Source organism: Rhinopithecus roxellana, chromosome 16, assembly GCF_007565055.1.
Source record: "Rhinopithecus roxellana isolate Shanxi Qingling chromosome 16, ASM756505v1, whole genome shotgun sequence".
NCBI lineage: Eukaryota > Metazoa > Chordata > Mammalia > Primates > Cercopithecidae > Rhinopithecus > Rhinopithecus roxellana.
Genome location: NC_044564.1, coordinates 67109324 through 67128611, shown reverse-complemented (window position 1 = coordinate 67128611; position 19288 = coordinate 67109324). Strand labels below are relative to the sequence as shown.

Sequence of the window (19288 nt, the reverse complement as noted above, 5' to 3'; positions counted from 1 at the left end):
ATCCAGCAGGCAGTTGGCATCTGGTATCCATGAGATGGTACAGTGCAGCAAAAAGAGCTCTGTACACATTTATACAGCACTTGTTGCAGTGCAAATTGACACAATCTTTCTGCAGGCAATTTAGCCAGATATATTATAAGTCTTGCAAAATTTATACTTGTGTAGGAGATAGGACTGGGTTCAGCTTCAAATAACTGAAACCCCAAATAACAATAGTTTGAAAAAGATGGTTATATCGCTGTCATGCGAAATTCCAAGAGTGGTCCAGAGTTGTGATGTGTGTGAACTCCAAAAAGGACTTGGGTTTCTTCCAGTTCAATCATGAACCAAGATGAAAGAACTAATTTCCAGGGAGCAGGATGGTGTGTATTCAATGAAGGATGTGTACAATGAAGAAACAAAGGCCACATAATACCTCTCTCTAAGGAGGGGACCTGGAAGCTGCCACATAAGTTTTACTCATATCTCAATGAGGAGACTTCAATCACATAGCCACTCTTAGCTGCAAGGGACACTAGAAAATGCAGTCTGGCCCGGTGCGGTGGGTCACGCCTGTAATCCCAGCACTTTGGGAGGCCGAGGCGGGCGGATCACGAGGTCAGGAGATGGAGGCCATCCTGGCTAACACAGCGAAACCCCGTCTCTACTAAAAATACAAAAAAATTAGCCGGGCATGGTGGCGGGCGCCTGTAGTCCCAGTTACTCGGGAGACTGAGGCTGCAGAATGGCGTGAACCCGGGAGGCGGAGCTTTCAGTGAGCCGAGATCGCGCCACGCGCCACTGCACTCCAGCCTGGGGGACAGAGCAAGATTCCGTCTCAAAAAAAAAAAACAAAAGAAAATGCAGTCTACTCCTGATGGTCCTGTGTCTGGCTAAAACTTTTGGGAGAAGGGAGACAGAGTAATAGGGAACAGTTAATACTGTTTTGTGCCTTGCCTGTTTTACTTTATATATCTTGGCGATGATTCAATGTTAGTACTTAAAGAGAATCCTTATTTTTATTTTTTTAAATTTTTATTTATTTATTTTTGAGATGGAGTCTTGCTCTGTCCCCCAGGCTGGAGTGCAGTGGGGCCGACTCGGCTCTCTGCAGTGTCCACCGCCTAGGTTCAAACGATTCTCATGCCTCAGCCTCCCGAGTAGCTGGGACTGCAGGCATGCGCCACCATACCTGGCTAATTTTTTTGTATTTTTTTGTGGAGACGTTGGTCTCACTATGTTGCTCAGGCTGGTTTCAAACTCCAGAGCTCAAGAGATTTGCCTGCCTTAGCCTCCCAAAGTGCTGGGCTTACAGACACAAGCGACCACATCTGGCCACCAATCCTTCATTGATGGATGGTTTCAGTAGTTCCCAAATTTGCATTGTTACAAATATGACTGCAATGAGTAACCTTACACATAGGTAGTTTCACATATATGTCAGTATATCTGTAGGATAAATTCCCAGATCTGGAATTGCAGGAGATTTGTAATTCTGGTTGATTATTCCTAAATTGCCCTCATTAGAGTTGTTGTAATGAAAAGCTCAGTATCGGTCGGGCAGAGTGGCTCATATCTGTAATCCCAGCACTTGGGGAGGCTGAGGTGAGAGGATTGCTTGAGTCTAGGGGTTCAAGACTGGTGTGGGCAAGACCCCATCTCTAGAAAAAATTTAAAAAGTTAGCCAGGTGTGACAGCTCATGTCTGTGGTCCAGCTACATGGGAGGCTGAGGTGGAATGATCACTTGAGCCCAGGAGGTTGAGGCTGCACTGAGCTGTGTTTGTGCCACTGCACTCCAGTCTGGTTGACAGAGTGAGACCATGTCTCAAAAACAACAACAACAACAACAACAACAACAAACAAACAACTCAATATCAACAATAAGCCTTTCCAACATGGCATTTTATGAAACTTTTAAATCTTTCCCTATCTCATAGATAATATGCAATTTTACACATTAAAAACAGTGCTATGATTAAAAATTTGAAGAGTAGCAGAATATGCAACCCCAAAATATGCCACTTTGACTTGAAGATTATTTCGAGCTGAAAGCAATTGAGAGGAAGCAGACACAAAAAAGTTCTCTGCCCTTCCTTTATTTACCCAAATGCAAGACGTAAATTTGTAGAGGTGTCCCTTTGTCCCAGGAAGGATAAAAGTTAATCACTGGAGGCTGAGTGAGGAGGATGGCCCATGCCTGTAATCCCAGCACTTTGGAGGGCTGAGGTGGGAGCATCACTCAGGCCCAGAAGTTCGAGGGTACAGTGAACTACAATTGTGCCACTGCACTCCAAACTGGGGGAAAGAGCAAGATCCTGTCTCTAAAAAAGAATTAAAAAGTTAATCACTGGAGTCAACTGTAGGTTCTAATCAGCCCAGAGGGGGCATCGGAGGAATCATAACAACTTTTACCAACTACCCTTTAACTTCCATTATTTTCCTCATGTATTTACCTTTCCACAGTTTCTCACCCCTAGAAGTCCAAAGTCCTTTTCTTTTGTCTGGTCACTTATATAAAAATCTTTTGCTGTTTTGTTAAGATATAAGCCCAAGTTCTAACCACCCCTTGGTTAGTTAGACTTTATCACTGAATGCTCACATATATATGTTCCAATGCACATGTTGATAAACTTGTTTTTCTCTTGTTCATTTGTCTTTTGTCAATCTAATTTTATATGGCCCCAGACAATTTTTTTACATTCTTGCCACACTTATTTTCCATTTTTATTTTTTTGAGGTGGAGCCTCGCTCTGTCGCTGGAGTGCAGTGGCATGATCTCGGCTCACTGCAACCTCTGCCTCACAGGTTCAAGCGATTATCCTGCCTCAATCTCCCAAATAACTTGGATTACAGGCGTGAGCCAACATGCCTAATTTTTGTAGTTTGTATTTTTAGTAGAGACGAGGTTTCACCATGTTGGCCAGGCTGTTCTCGAACTCCTGGCCTCAAGTGATCCTTCCGCCTCGACCTCCCCAAATGCTGGAATTATAGGCATGAGGACCCGTGCCCGGCCTCATTTTCCATTTTTAAAAATCATTGCCATTCTCATGGTTGTGAAATGCTGTTTCATTATGGCAGAACCTAGGATATGTAGAAAGGAAAAGGAAAATATTCCCACTCTACATTTTTTACATTTATGTTCCCATACTTCTCTGCTTATCTCTCAAAGATAAGATCCTAGAGACAAATTATAAGATCAAAAGGTATAAACAATGTTAAAGTCTTATTACTTTTTGCTAGAGTGTTTTCCAGAAAGATGTGCTAATTTTCTCATTCCCATCTATCAAAGCTTAAAAAGAGATTACTTAAATTGATTATAAAGAGGTAAGGTGCAGTAGGTAGAAAGAAGCTTTTTTTTTTCTTTTTTTGAGATGGAGTCTTGCTCTGTTGCCCAGGCTGGAGTGCAGTGGCGTGATCTCGGCTCACTGCAAACTCTGCCTCCCGGGTTCACGCCATTCTCCTGCCTCAGCCTCCCGGGTAGCTGGGACTACAGGTGCCCGCCACCACGCCCGGATAATTTTTTGTATTTTTGGTAGAGACAGGGTTTCACAGTGTTAGCCAGGATGGTCTCTATCTCCTGACCTCGTGATCCGCCCGCCTTGGCCTCCCAAAGTGCTGGGATTACAGGCGTGAGACACCGCTCCCGGCCTAGGAAGACAGCTTTTAACATACCAGAGTTTGAGTTGGATTCTTTTAGATCCTCTGAATAGTATTGTTTTTTATTTTTATTTTTTAAATCGGTTGGTTGCCTTGGCTGAACACAACAGTAAACACTGTTTTCCTTGCAGTGAGTGGCGGAATTTTAGTTCAGTTATTTTACTTTAGCTGGGCAGCTTGGAGTTGGCATATGTGCCTAGTTCAGACGTCAGCCAGGTTCAGTGAAGGGCTAATACCCAGAGAAGTTGGAACTTCTCCCTACCTCTCCCTTTTCCTGGATTTCTCTTCTCACTTTCCAGCTGCTATGGTTTCTCTGAACTCTGTCCTTGGATTCTTTGAACTAATAAACTGCACCTGGTCTATGCCTTGGTGCAAACCTGGGGCTGCCCTCAGGCTAAAGCTCTCAAACCCCTCAGAATCTTGCCTTTTTTGGGTCTCTCTCCAGTCAGGTTGCTTTTGGGTTTTTGTTTTGTTTTTGGCCCAGAGTTTACAGTTGTTACCAGCAGCAGGGGTGGTCTCATAGGAGCTCCTCTGCCATGACTGGGAACATCATTTCTAACAGTTCTTATCCCCTTTTCTATTCTGTTTTCCTCCTTAGAACTTATCTATAGCTAACATGCTACAATTACGTTTTCATTGTTTCTTTTCTCTCATCCCCCACTGGCATGTAAACTTCAGGAGGGCTGGGAGTTTTGTCTGATTTGTTCATTACGGTATCCTCAGTGCTCAGAACAGAGCCTGACACAAAGTGACCAGGCTGATGTCAAGTATTTAACCCCAGTATAGCACAGGCATCAAAAAAATGCTCAGCCAGTCAGAAATATCCCTGCATTTCAGCACCAGTGTAATCCATAATAATGGTTTGAGCTGAATATCAGTTCCACAGAGTGGTTGCTAAATGAATGAAGTTATTTTTTATACATGTAGGGAAGTGTTTTTTTTTTTGTTTGTTTGTTTTTTTTTTTTTGACATGGAGTTTCGCTCTTGTTGCCCAGGTTGGGGTGCAGTGGCACGATCTTGGCTCACTGCAAGCCCCACCTCCTGGGTTCAAGCGATTCTCCTGTCTCAGCCTCCCAAGTAGCTGGGATTACAGGCATGTGCCACCATGCTGGGCTAATTTTGTGTTTTTAGTAGAGACGGGGTTTCTCCATGTTGGTCAGGCTGGTCGCGAACTCCTGACCTCAGGTGATGCGCCTGCTTCAGCCTCCCAAAGTGCTGGGATTACAGGTGTGAGCCACTACGCCCAGCCGCAGGTGTGTTTTGAAAGCACGGAGGTTCCATGTAGCCTTATATCTTGTTACTGGATCTGGGAAGAGAAGACAGTTGCCTTTCTGAAAATATAGAAGCAAGTCCAGTTTGTCTTTTTTTTTAATTCAGGGGAAATTAATGTAACATAAAATTAACCATTTAAAATGATGTAGTTCTGAGGCATTTAGTCCATTTACAATGTTGTGTAACCATTGCTTTTTATCTATTAAAAGTTCTAAAACTTTTTTCCATCACCCTCAAAAGAGACTCTATACTAATTAAATAGTCACTCCTTATTCACACTCTCCCCCAGCCCAAGCAACCACTAATCTTCTTTCTGCCTTAATAGGTAGAAATGAATATACCTATTCTGGATATTTCATATAAATGGAAATCATGCAAGATGTGATCTTCTGCTTTACATAATGTTTTTGAAGTTCATTCAAAACATGTTTGTAGTATGTTATCAGTTTTATTTTATGGCTGAATAAGATTCCATTGTATGAATATGCCACATTTGTCTATCCAATCATCTGTTGAAGAATATTTGTTTTTTTCCCCTTTTTGGCTTTTGTGAATAGTGGTGCTATTAACATTCCTGTATGAGTATTTGTTTGAATATCTGATTTCAATTCTTTTGGATATATACCTAGGAGCAGAATTGCTGAGTCATATCATAATTCTATGTTTAAGTAACTGAAGAACCACCAGAGTGTTATCCACAGTGGCCACACCATTCTACATTCCCAGCAGCAACATATGATGAATCCAATTTCTCTACATTATTGCCAACACTTATTTTTCATAAAAAAAAAAATTATCACCATTCTCATGGGTATGAAATGCTATCTCATTGTGGCTTTAGTTTGCATTTCTCTAAAGACTAATAATCTAGAACATCTTTTCTTTTTTTTTTCTCTTTTTCCTACCAACTTTTATTTAGCAGCCAGGAGGAGGGCTGTACCCTGCAAACCCGCAGGACGGAGCTGTCCGAGATCATGGGAACCTACTTCTTGCATCAGCGTGATCTGGATGTGAGACATGGAGTGAAAGGAGATCATTTTGGAGCTTTAAGATTTGAGTGTCCCGCTAAGTCTCAGACTTGCATGGGGCTTGTAGCCCCTTTGTTTTGGCCAATTCCTCCCATTTGGAACGGCTATATTTACCCAATGCCTTGTACCCCATTGTATCTAGGAAGTAACTAACTTGCTTTTGATTTTTTTTTTTTTTTTTGAGAAGGAGTTTTGCTCTTGTTGCCCAGGCTGGAGTGCAATGGCATGATCTCGGCTCACTGCAACCTCCGCCTCCTAGGTTCAAGTGATTCTCGGGCCTCAGCCTCCCCAGTAGCTGGGATTACAGGCATGCGCCACCACACCCAGCTAATTTTGTAGTTTTAGTAGGGATGGGGTTTCTCTATGTTGGTCAGGCTGCTCTCAAACTCCTGACCTCAGGTGATCCGCCTGCCTTGGCCTCCCAAAGTGCTGGGATTACAGACATAAGCCACCGCACGTGGCCCCTTCCTTTTGATTTTACAGGCTCATATGAGGAAGGGACTTGCCTTGTCTCAGATGAGACACTGTACTGTGGACTTTTGAGTTAATGCTGAAATGAGTTAAGACTTTGGGGGACTGTTGGGAAGCCATGATTGGTTTTGAAATGTGAGAACATGAGATTTGGGAGGGTCCAGGGGCAGAATAATATCGTTTGGCTATGTCCCCACCCAAATCTCATCTTGAATTGTAACTCTCACAATTCCAGCTGTTATGGGAGGAACCCAGTGGGAGGCGATTGAATAATGGGGGCGGGTCTTTCCTACACTATTTTTGTGACAGTGAATGAGTCTTATGAGATCTGATGGTTTCAAAAATGGGCGTTTCTCTGCACAAGCTCTCTGTTTGCCTGCTGCCATCCACGTAAGACATGACTTGCTCCTCCTTGCCTTCTGCCATGAATGTGAGGCCTCCCCAGCCACATGGAAGTGTGAGTCCAGTTAAACATCTTTCTTTTGGAAATTGCCCAGTCTCTGGTATGTCTTTATTAGCTACATGGAAAGAACTAATACAATGTGTAAATTGTGTGTCATGGGTGTTTTGTATATGGATTATTTAGTCATCCGTGTAATAAGCATAGTATCTGATAGGTAGATTTTCCTTTTTTTTTTTTTTTGAGACGGAGACTCGCTCTGTCGCCGGGGCTGGAGTGCGGTGGCCGGATCTCAGCTCACTGCAAGCTCCGCCTCCCGGGTTTACGCCGTTCTTCTGCCTTAGCGTCCCGAGTAGCTGGGACTACAGGCGCCCGCCTAGTTTTTTGTATTTTTTTAGTAGAGATGGGGTTTCACCATGTTAGCCAGGATGGTCTCGGCCTCCCAAAGTGCTGGGATTACAGGCTTGAGCCACCGCGCCCGGCCGCAGCGGATAGGTAGATTTTCAATCCTCACCATCCTCCCACCCTCCACTCTCAAGTAGGCCCTGGTGTCTATTGTTCTCGTCTTTGTGTCCATGTATACTCAATGTTTAGCTTACATTTATAAGTGAGAACATGCAGTTTTTGGTTTTCTGTTCCTGCATTAATTTGCGTAGGACCACAGCCTCCAGTGCCATCCATATTGTGAGGGACATAACTTCATAGAACACTTTTTCATGTGCTTGCTAGCCATGTATAGCTTCTTTGGAGATATGTCTATTCATGTTCTATCTTGTTTTTGAATTGGGTTGTCTATTTGTTGTCCAGTTGTAAAAGCTAAAAAAAAAAATTTCAGATATTAGACCTTTATCAGATGTATGGTTTGTAAATAACTTAAACAAATTTTTATTTTATCGTATTTATTTTAGAGCCAGGAATCTCACTATATTGCCCAGGCTGGACTCAAACTTTGGGGCTCAAGCAATTCTCTCAACTTAGCCTCATGAGTAGCTGGGACTATTGGTGTGAGCCACTGCACTGGCTTGGAAGTTATTTTTGCCATTTGATAGTCTTTCTGTTCACTTTCTAGGTAGTGTTCTTTGATGTACTAAAGTTTTAAAACTTTACTTTTTTTTTTTTTTTGAGACAGGGTCTTGTTCTGTCACCTATCCTGGAGAGCAGTGGCACAATCATAGCTCACTGTAACCTTGAAAACCTGGGCTCGTATGTTCCTCCCAAGTAGCTGGACTATAGGCACTTACCACCATGAATGATTACTTTTTGTTTTTTTTCTGAGATGGAGTCTCTCTCTGTCACCCAGGCTGGAGTGCAGTGGCACGATCTTGGCTCACTGCAAGCTCCATCTCCTAGGTTCACGCCATTCTCCTGCCTCAGCCTCCTGAGTAGCTGGGACTACAGGCACCCGCCACCATGGCTGGCTAATTTTTTGTATTTTTTTTAGTAGAGACGGGATTTCACCATGTTAGCCAGGGTGGTCTCGATCTCCTGACCTTGTGATCCACCCACCTCGGCCTCCCAAAGTGTTGGGATTACAAATGTGAGCCACTGTGCCTGGCCCATGAATAATTAATTTTTAAAATTCTTTTGTAGAGACAGTATCTTGCTATATTGTCCAGACTGGTCTGAAACTCTTCTGCTCAAGCAGTCATCCTGCCTCAGCCTCCCAAAGTGTTGGGATTATAGGTGTCAGCCATTATGCCCAGTTTTAAATTTTGATTAGGTCCAATTTATTTTTTCTTTGTTGCTTGTACTTTTGGTGTCATACCTAAGAAGTTGTTGTGAAATCCAAGGTCCTGAAGATATACCCCTGTGTTTTCTTCTTAGGGTATTATAATTTAAGCTTTTACTTTTAGATCTTTGATCCATTTTGAGTTAATTTTTATGTATGTTGTTGTTAGTGGTCCAACTTCATTCTTTTGATGTAAATGTCCAATTGTCCCTGTACCATTTGTTGAAAAGACTATTCTTTCTCCATTAAATGGTGTTGGCATGCTTGTCAAAAATCAATTGGACCCTCAATTCTATTTCATTGGTCTATATGTCAGTCTCTATGCCAACACCACAGTGTTTTGATGACTACAGCTTTGTAGTATGTTTTGAAATCAGAAAATATGAGTCCTCCAACTTCGTTCTTCTTTTTCATGATTGTTGTATTTGTCCATTCTCGTACTGCTATAAGGACATACCTGAGACTGGGTAATTTATAAAGGAAAGAGGTTTAATTGACTTACACTTTTGCAGGGCTGGGGAGGCCTCAGGAAACTTACGATCATGGTGGAAGGGGAAGCAAACACATCCATCTTCACATGGTGGCAGCAAAGAGAAGAAGAATGAGTGCCCAGTGAAAGGGGAGGCCCCTTATAAAGTCATCAGATCTTGTGAGAACTCACTATCATGAGAACAGGATGGGGGAAATTGCCCCAGCATTCAATTTTCTCCACCTGGTCCCACTCATGACACATGGGGATTATGGCAATTATAATTCAAGATAAGATTTGAGTGGGGACACAGCCAAATCATATCATTCCATCCCTGGCCCCTTCCAAATCTCATGTCCTCACATTTCAAAACACAATAGTGCCTTTCCAACAGTCCCCTAAAATCTTAAGTCATTCCAGCATTAACTCAAAAGTTCAAGCCAAAAGTCTCATCTGAAACAAGGAAAGTCCCTTCTGCCTATGAGCCTGTAATATCAAAAACAAATTACTTCCCAGATACAATGGGATTACAGGCATTGGGTAAATACACCTATTTCAAATGGGAGAAAATGGCCAAAACAAAGGGGCTACAAGCCCCATGCAAGTCCAAAATTCAATAGGGCAGTCATTAAACCTTAAAGTTCCAAAATGATCTCCTTTTACTCCATGTCTTACATCCAGGGCAGACTGATGCCAGAGGTAGGCGCTCATGGCCTTGGGCAGCTCTGCCCCTATAACTTTGCAGGGTACAGCCTCCCTCCTGGCTGCTTTCACAGGCTGGCATTGAATGTCTGTGGCTTTTTCAGGCTCATGGCGCAAGCTGTCAGTGGATCTACCATTCTAGATTCTGGAGGATGGTGGCCTTCTTCTCACAGCTCTACTAGCCAGTGCCCCAGTGGGGACTCCGTGTGAGGGTTCTGACCCCACATTTCCCTCGTGGACTGCTCTAGCAGAGGTGCTCTACTAGCCAGTGCCCCAGTGGGGACTCCGTGTGAGGGTTCTGACCCCACATTTCCCTTGTGGACTGCTCTAGCAGAGGTGCTCCATGAGGGCTCCAGCCTTGCAGCAAACTTCTGCCTTGACATTCAGGCATTTTCATACATCCTCTGAAATCTAGGCAGAAGCTTCCAAACCTCAATTCTTGTCTTCTGTGCACCTGAAGGCCCAACACCATGTGGAAGCTGCCAAGGCTTGGGGCTTGCACCCTCTGAAGCCATGGCCCGAGCTGTACCTTGGCTGCTTTTAGCCATGACTGGAATGGCTGGAAGTGCACCAAGTCAGGCACACAGCAGGGGGGCCCTGGACCCGACCCAGGAGACCACTTTTCCCTCCTTGGTCTCTGGGCCTGTGATGAGAAGGACTGCTGTGAAGGGCTCTGACATGCCCTGGAGACATTTTTCCCATTGCCTTGGTGATTAGCATTTGACTCCTCATTGCTTATGCAAATTTCTGTGGCTGGATTGAATTTCTCTCCAGAAAATGGGTTTTTCTTTTCCGCTGCATTGTCAGGCTTCAAATTTTTCAAATTTTTATGCTCTGTTTCCTCTTAGACTCTGCTGCTTAAAAATTTCTTCTGCCACATATTCTAAATTATCTCTCCCAAGTTCAAAGTTCCACAGATCTCTAGGGTAGGGGCAAAATGCCACCAGTCTCTTTGCATAGCAAGAGTGACCTTTACTCCAGTTCCCAAAAAGTTCCTCATCTCCATCTGAGACCACCTCTACGTGAACTTTATTATCTGTATCACTATCAGCATTTTAGTCAAAGCCATTTAACAAAGCTCTAGGAAGTTCCAAACTTTTCCACATTTTCCTGTCTTCTGAGCCATCTAAACTGTTCCAACCTCTGCCTGTTACCCAGTTCCAAAGTTGCTTCCACATTTTCAGATATCTTTACAGCAGCACCACACTACATGGTACAAATTTACTGTATTAGTCAGTTCTCATGCTGCTATAAGGACATACCTGAGACTGGGTAATTTATAAAGGAAAGAGGTTTAATTGACTCACAGTTTTACAGGGCCAGGGAGGCCTCAGCAAACGTACAATCATGGTGGAAGGGGAAATAAACATGTCCTTCTTCACATGGCGGCAGCAAGAAGAATGATGCGCAGCAAAGGGGGAAACCCCTCATAAAACAATCAGGTTGACCAGGCGTGGTGGCTCACACCTGTAATCCCAGCACTTTGAGAGGCCAAGGCAGGCAGATCACAAGGTCAAGAGTTCGAGACCAGCCTGGCCAACATAGTGAAACCCCATCTCTACTAAAAATAAAAATTAAAAAAAAAAAGAAAAAAAACTAGCCAGGCGTGGTGGCGGGTGCCTATAATCCCATAATCCTAGCTACTTGGGAGGCTGAGGCAGGAGAATCGCTTGAACCCAGAAGGTGGAGGTTTCAGTGAGCTGAAATTGCATCACTGCACACCAGCCCAGATGACAGTGTGAGACTCCATGTCAAAACAAACTAAAAATCAGCTCTTGTGAGAACTAACTCACTATCATGAGAACAGGATGGGGAAAACTACACCTAGGATTCAATTATCTCCACCTGGTCCCTCCCACAACATGTGGGGATTATGGGAACTACAATTCAAGATGATATTTGGGTGGGGACACAGCCAAACCATATCATTTGTTTTGGCTATTCAAGGCCCTTTGCAATTCCATCAAGGCCCTTTGCAATTCCATATGAATTTTGTTGTTAGCTTAATATTAAGTCTTCCAGTTCATGAACATAGGAGGTCTTTCCATTTGTTTAGGTCTTCTTTAATTTTTTTCAGCAATGTTTTGTAGCTTTCTATGTACAAAACACTGACCTAGGTTTTCTAATTTGTTGATGTACCATTGTTCATAGTATCCTTTTATAATTGTATTTCCTCCCCTTCTCTCTTTCTTTCTTTCAATTTGTCTTTCTTCCTTTCAGATGAGGGCCTTGATATGTTGCCCAGGCTGGACTCAAACTCTTGGACTCAAGTTATCCTCCTCATGCCTTAGCCTCCAGAGTAGCTGGGACTACCGGTGTACCTCCATACCTGCTTGGTCTTGTTTTTAAATCTTTGACACTCTGCCCTGAGATTGCATATTGCCAAAGTTACTCTTCATGTTGTTGCTCTCTTCTTTGGGTTTTACTTTCTTTGTCTGAAGAAATGATATTAATCAAATTTAAAGAGATATGAAAATCAACAGGAAGGCAATTGGAAAGATTATATATATATAATATATATTTTGATATGTGTGTGTGTTTATATATATAAATGTTTATATACATGATATATATATATATATATCAAAAAAGTTAACAAACAACTAACAAGTGGGTCAAAATAAATGTTTACCCAGCCCCAAGTGCCTGGGAAAAGGATATTCTGAAAGGAAGATTTCCGCTTCCACTAAATGATGAGGTTTTTCTCCTTAGCATTGAAACCTCTCCCAGGGAGGTGAATTATTCCTCTTTAGGTCACTGAGGGACCTCTAAGTGCTTAGCTCTTATGTAATTTTGAAAAACCAAGGAGGCTTTAAAGATAATCCTCATGCCTGTTACATTACCCTAGGAAACAATTTACATTTTAAACTACACATGATTTGCATTCTTTAAATCTCACTCATTATTACTGGATTATGCTAAAACATAGACCGTTAGGTCTAAACAATAATGCTTAATGTACTATGAACTTTTTCTACTTTCATTCATTCACTCAATAGCCATTTATTAAGTAGTCATTATGTGTTGGGCATTGGGGTTTTTGCTGTAGACACAAAACACAAGGTTCCTTCCCTCATGGAGCTTATATTATAGTGTGCGTGGGGTGCTGTTGTTGAAGGATGTACACATAAACCAGTAAACAAACGAACAAGAGAGTTCCAAGTAGTGAACAGTGCTATACATACAGCAGGAGGATGTGGTAGAGTGTGACTGAGAGGGAGGGGCTGTTTTAGAAGGGGAAGTTTTCCTTGAAGAGCTAAGACATGAATGTGAGACAAAGCCATTGACAAACACATGATTTACAATGAGCACTTATTTCATGGATTTGAGCTTCTCCTACCATGCAAATCATGAAGATTCAATTTTCATTTAAATCAAGTACCAGCAAAAAACTATCAGCTAAAGGTAACATGTTCAGGAATACTAAAGATTAGATTGTTTACAATATTAGATTTATTTTGAAACCCAAACAGCTCCCGGTAGGTGTGGCTTCAAAATGAAATGATTCAGATACCCTCTTGCTTGATCTTTATGCTAATTACTTTTGCGATATGGAATATCTGAGTAATCTCACCTGACTGCTAGAGTATAACATTATCAGCAAACTCGCAAGGGGAGTGTAAAACAAGTCCATTCTAATTATTCTTTGAAGAAAAAGTGTTTTATATTTGTGATTCATAATAAAATCACACATGTATGGGCAAAGAAAGTTGACAGCTGCCCTGAGCAAAGCAAATTTGATTAGACGTTCCAGTGGCCAGAACACATTTATTCATTCAGTGTTTGAATTGAAACATGAATGTTGCTCATCTCCTGCCATGAATTTAAAACATACAGGACTTCAGATTTGATCCCTCATATCTAAAAAATTCAACAACAAAAACACCAGTCAAGCTTCAATTATAAGTATAGATTTTTGAAAAATTACACTTGATTCCTATTATAACATAATTCTGTCACTAATTAGAGCCAAGTTTGTTTGGATCTCTTCAGAATTTGAAGAGTTGAAATTCCAAAGGTAGAATAACAGCATATGGGAGAAGAAGCTACCAACGAGATGGCTTCATGTCAAAAAGATGTGCTATCAATTTAGGAACAAATGAACTTTGAAAAACAGAACCATGCATGAGTAATACAGAGTAGAATCTGGACCTGGACAGCAATTCTAACCTCAGAAAGTGAAACATAGGAGGAGGTAGTAGTGGGTTGGGGGGTCTGGGAAGGAATGGAAACTTTCAAGGGTATTGGAATTAAACAAACTCTTATGTCTCTTCTAGTCCATCTGATTCTAAGTGTTCAGAGCATGTGTTCTAAATATTAAAAGTATTATTATTATTTTAGACGTAGTTTCACTCTTTTTGCCAGGCTGGAGTGCAATGGTGTGATCTCGGCTCACTGCAACCTCCGCCTTCCAGGTTCAAGCAATTCTCTTGCCTCAGTCTCCTCAGTAGCTAGGATTACAGGCACATACCACCATGCCCAGCTAATTTTTGTATTTTTAGTAGAGACGGGGTTTCACCATGTTGGTAACGCTGGTCTCGATCTCCTGACCTCGTGATCCGCTTGCCTCGGCCTCTCAAAGTGTTGGGATTACAGGCATAAGTCACTGCTCCCGGAGCTTTTTTACTGAGTACCTGCACTGATGAATAAGATAGTGCCTACTTCTAAGCAATTTACAGATTCGTAGGAACCCGGCAGTCGGAGGTTGCAGTGATCCAAGATTGCGCCATTGCACTCCAGCCTGGGCGATGAGAGTGAAACTCTGTCTCTCAAAAAAAAAAAAAAAAAAGTATTGTTATTTATAAATGGGGTCTTGCTATGTTGCTATGTTGCTCAGGCTAGTCTTGAACTCCCAGATTCAAGCTAGCCTCCTTTCTCAGTCTTCCAGTACTGTAATCCCATACAGGTGTGAGCCACCACACCTAGCCTGTGTCAACTAGTTTTTTAAAACCAGTTTTACTAAGATATAACTTACATAATCACAAGTTTCACCCATTGTAAGTATACAATTCAAGGATTTTTAGACAATTCAGAGAGCTGAGCAACCATCACATGATCTAACCCATTTTTTCAATGTTTCTGATGTAGAAACCATTTTATTATTCTAGTATAAAAGTACATGCCAAGCCATTAAAATTGTACAGCAAGTATTAAGGATGCAAAGTGACTCACTGAAAATGTATGTAATGGACTTGTACAGGCAACTGCTTTACTGACACAGAAAGAAAGAGAAGGAGGGTGACTAGAGCCAGTACAGTACAAAGCAATGGTTATCAGTTAGGCCCTAGAGTCAGACTACGGGGGTTCAGATTCTGGCATCCCTACTTACTTAACTGCTGTCTGGCCTCAGGTATATTACTTGAACTCTCTGAGCCTCAGTTTACTCATCTGAAAGAGAACAGCGGCCTACTTTATGGGGTTATGAAGAATAAATGAAATACTATATGCAAGAGGTTCAGTAGAGTCCTGGCACATAGTAAGGACTCAATAACTATTAGCTGTTTTTACAGTTATCACTGGATGACTATTAAATAGCCTTTCATGAGCCAGACATGAAAGACCACATGCTCTAATTAAATTTGTATGAAATTCTAGAAAAGGCAAATCAATGTTGATAGCAGATCAGTGACTGACAGAGGCTAGGGAGTGGAGGTAGGAAGTTGACAGCAAAGGGTCACAGAAAACTTTTCAGGATGTTCTTTTTTTTTTTTTTTTTTGAGACAGAGTCTCGCTCTGTCGCCCAGGCTGGGGTGCAGTGGCCGGATCTCAGCTCACTGCAAGCTCCGCCTCCTGGGTTCCCGCCATTCTCCTGCCTCAGCCTCCCGAGTAGCTGGGACTACAGGCGCCACCTCGCCCGGCTAGATTTTGTATTTTTAGTAGGGACGGGGTTTCACCGTGTTAGCCAGGATGGTCTCGATCTCCTGACCTCGTGATCCGCCCATCTCGGCCTCCCAAAGTGCTGGGATTACAGGCTTGAGCCACCGCGCCCGGGCTTCAGGATGTTCTATATTATGATTGGGATGTTTTGTAAACACTTGTCATTGAATTACACATTTAACTTGGTGCATTTTTCTGTATGTAAAGTAAATCTGACCTCTCTCTCCCAAACTCTTAAAGATCTAGCTTTTAATTTTCCAGTTATTTTACATGTCAGAAGCAAGGTTCAATTTTTAAACTCAGCCAACAAATATGTTGAGCACCTACTATGTGCAAGACACTGTTCTAGGTGTTGGGGATACAGTCTTGAAGAGCACAGATAACATTATTCTACCTTCATGGAGTTTATAGTTCAAGCACGAATTACACAACTATGTTTGGAGTTACAAAATACAGGATGCTATGGAGAGAATACACGGTCCGGGTAGAGGGAGGTAGAGGAATTCCAAGATGTATAAATCTCTGTCCCGCGTTTTTTTAATTTTTTGAACACAGAAGCAAACAGAGTCCTTCCACCTACTGTACAGGCGGGTGGTGTGTCAGAAGCCCCTCGGGGACCAGTGACCCTGACCTAAGGCTGCCCTCAGGCCACACCATCTGCGACATGCGGTGGCCACCTGGAGAGGAAAAAGGACTGGAACCGGACCAAGGGCCAGGTGGATGCTTCCACCGACCCCAGGTGGGGCGCTGCTTTGACCTTGGCTTCGTCATCTCCGCGCTCTCTAGCTTCTTTCCAGGTGTGCCCAGCCACCTCAGAGCACAAGCGGCAGGTAACCCTTGGGAAACCCTCCCGGAGGGCGTGCCAGACCGGGAAACTTTATCTGGGAGGTGACTCCGCCCACGTGGGCGGGCGGGGCGAGCCTGCGGGGGGCCGGGCAAGTGGCCCCGCCAGCGGCGCGGCGTCCAGGGAGGAAATGGATGCGGTGTGGGCCTGCCGGCTCCGGGGGCGGGGAAATCGAGTAGCTGCACTCAGGCCCCGCCCGAGACCGGGAGGGAGGGCCGGGCCGTCCCCTTTCTCCCTCCCTTGCGCTGGGCTGAGCCCAGAGCCGAGAGCAGGAGTCGGCTCTGAGCTCCCTGCTTGGTTTTCGGGTGGCAGCAGCCGGAGGAGGAACATGGCGCTCGTAGGCAGCCGAGCGGAGCTGGAAGCGGACGAGGTACGAGCCGTTGGGGATTGCGGGCCCGGCCCCTGAAACCCTGGACAGGAGTCCGGGAGAGAAGAGTGAGCCCCGCTGGGACGGCCGAGGCCCCGCCCCCTTGGTCCCCTTTCTGGGGCGGGCGGGCTCCGGGTGGGGGCGCCCGGCCTTGGTAGGTCTGTCCCGGCTGGAGCTAGGAGGGTCCCTGCGCCGCGCCGAGCAGACGCACTGCCGAGGTTCGGGGCGCCGGCCGGTGGGTCGTGAGGATGGAGGACCCACCTCCTGCCGGCACTTGGATGGGCGTGAGGGCGCGGGAGCGTAGGACCTGCAGCTCTGAGTTGTTCCGAGCCGGCCCAGCGACGCCTGAGCTTTACTTAGTCTGACCCTGAAGTCCCGGCACTGGCCCTCTGGCTGTTCGTGGAATCATCCCTCGACCTGGGAATCTCACTTTCTATGGAAGTTTCCTGGTGGCAGAACGGAAAGGCTTACGATTGATGAAAAGAGGGGGCAGCCGGAGGAAGAATGAGTAGAGGGGTACCTGCCGTGACAGCAGGGCAGGGCTGCCAGGGGCTGGGGCTGGAGGGCCGGAGCCGCAGTCCAGGCTGTGGTACTTCTCTCTCGCTCCACCGGGCCCGGACATTTCCCGTAGCAGGTCCTCAGAGTCGGTGGTGGCCGGAGGGAAACCGCTTTGAGAACCGGCTCCGGCCCCCTTTGGTTTCAACTGTGAGTAATTAGCCACTTCCTCCAGTCGTGGCGCATCCGGGCCTGAGCACCCCGGGGCTAGCGCGCCAGACCTGTTGATTTATTGACTGTTCCTTTCAGCACCTGGCAACTCCAGAGACAGCGCTCTCCCTGCTCTTGAAGTTGAGACCGAGGCTCCAGCAGCAGCCAGCACCCACAGCTACTGTTGCTGCCATCTTACCTGACTTGAATTGTACGAGTCGCTGCCTTTAGAAGGCTTTGGTTTCAAATGATGCAATAGTGGATGATCTGGAGGAGGCGGTTAAGATTCCCGTCCATCTCTTTAATGCCAGGAATCTCCTGACAAGGAATACTATACTTTAAATGTGGGCCTTAAAATAAACAAAAAAAAAAAAACTGAACTACAGCTCCTTTACATGACAGAGAGACAAGAGAGCAAGCCGGGCTGTCCAAACCCTTGCTTACAGCCTGTCCCTTGCATTGAGGGTCCCAAGACTGTAGAGTGAAATATTTGAATCCCGATCTGTTTGTGGGAGATTTGCTGTGCTTAGGGCCATGTAATTCTCTAGATCAGTGCATTGTGGAGCAGTGCTATTATTAATTAACACTGGGATAATAGGTGTAAACTGGGACTGTTTCGGACATACTTTGACAAATGGTCATCCCAGCTGTGCTCACTGCCTACTAGATGAACGGTTGGGTTGAGATGCATTAGCCGGTGGGGAGGGAAGTTAGGTTTCTGTGAGTGAAACTCTGTGGAAGTTTCAGAGTAGCAGAGAGCCTAGCACACAGATACTTGGTAAATAAATATTTGTTGAATGAATAAAAGACTTCAGAAAAGATGTTGCTTAATAACATCTCAGTTTTTGCAATATTCATTTATTTTTCTTCATTCATTATTAGGCTTCTGTTACATGCTAGGTACTGTACTAGTCCTAGTTGATGAGCAAAATACAAATAGAATTCTTTGTTCATGTCAAATGTACTTTTGTCCCTCACAGTGTACCACTTCCATTGCTATAAACTGAGCAAGCATTTATTGAGTATTTACTTTGTGCTCAAACTTGGTAGGTGCCTTAAAGAAGACATAGTTTTGCCTCTTTACAGTTCTCAGTCTGATTAGGAAGATATGACCTGTGTACAAGAACTCTAAAAAGGAGCTTTAGTAAGTGTAAGCAAGTAAGAAGTAGTATGTTGTAGACTGGATACCCTTGTCTTATTTGTAGAAAGTCGCTTACTGTAAATGGGCTTGAAGAACTCTAACCTCAAGTTCATAAGACAATGTTCTTCAACTTTACTGGGTGTGCAAATGGCTTATTTCAGCTAGGAAGCTTTTCACGTATTTAAGAAGAGTCTGATAGTCTCTGTGGCCATATTTGATATTGAGAGTTTTATGGCCATTATTTGATATTCTGGGGCAGTTAAGAGGGACAAAGTACTTTGGGAGACCGAGGCGGGCGGATCATGAGTTCAGGAGATTGAGACCATCCTGGCTAACACGATGAAACCCCGTCTCTACTAAAAATACAAAAAAATTAGCTGGGCATGGTGGCTGGCACCTGTAGTCCCAGCTACTCGGGAGGCTGAGGCAGGAGAATGTCGTGAACCCGGGAGGCGGAGCTTGCGGTGAGCCAAGATTGTGCCACTGCGCTCCAGCCTGGGTGACAGAGCAAGACTCCGTCTCAAAAAAAAAAAAAAAAAAAAAAAAAAATGGGGGCAAAGTGATATAGTTGGAAAAGTACCAGGCTAGGTTTTAGGTAACCTGGTTCTTCCCTTTGTTCACCACTTATGTGTGTAAACAGCTGACT

At 44.0% G+C, this 19288-nt stretch overlaps 2 protein-coding genes across 4 annotated transcripts in view; both read left to right on the top strand.

Annotated features, from left to right (window-relative positions):
- Positions 1-19288, top strand: part of TTC39B (tetratricopeptide repeat domain 39B) — a 273344-nt gene that overhangs the window by 104926 nt on the left and 149130 nt on the right. Inside the window, exon 1 of one of the 3 annotated variants that reach the window (XM_010368074.2) lies at positions 16529-16799. The exons of 1 other annotated variant lie outside the window; for it this stretch is intronic. In XM_010368074.2, the coding sequence (XP_010366376.1) occupies positions 16560-16799 (240 nt within the window). In that variant the 5' untranslated portion in view covers positions 16529-16559. Of the gene's footprint in view, positions 1-16528; positions 16800-19288 lie in introns of those variants that run through there. One more of the 3 variants, XM_030919786.1, reaches the window with a different exon arrangement.
- Positions 16808-18350, top strand: LOC115893956. Its single transcript, XM_030919787.1, has 2 exons — positions 16808-17501; positions 17601-18350. The coding sequence occupies exons 1-2, from the start codon at positions 17301-17303 to the stop codon at positions 17730-17732; spliced, it is 333 nt and encodes a 110-aa protein (XP_030775647.1). The 5' UTR covers positions 16808-17300; the 3' UTR covers positions 17733-18350.

Coding starts and splice junctions, on each gene's coding strand:
- LOC115893956 (XM_030919787.1), top strand. CDS start 17,301: ATGAGTAGAGGGGTACCTGCCGTGACAGCAGGGCAGGGCTGCCAGGGG. Junction 17,502..17,600: donor GGCCCCCTTTGGTTTCAACT/GTGAGTAATTAG, acceptor TGTTCCTTTCAG/CACCTGGCAACTCCAGAGAC.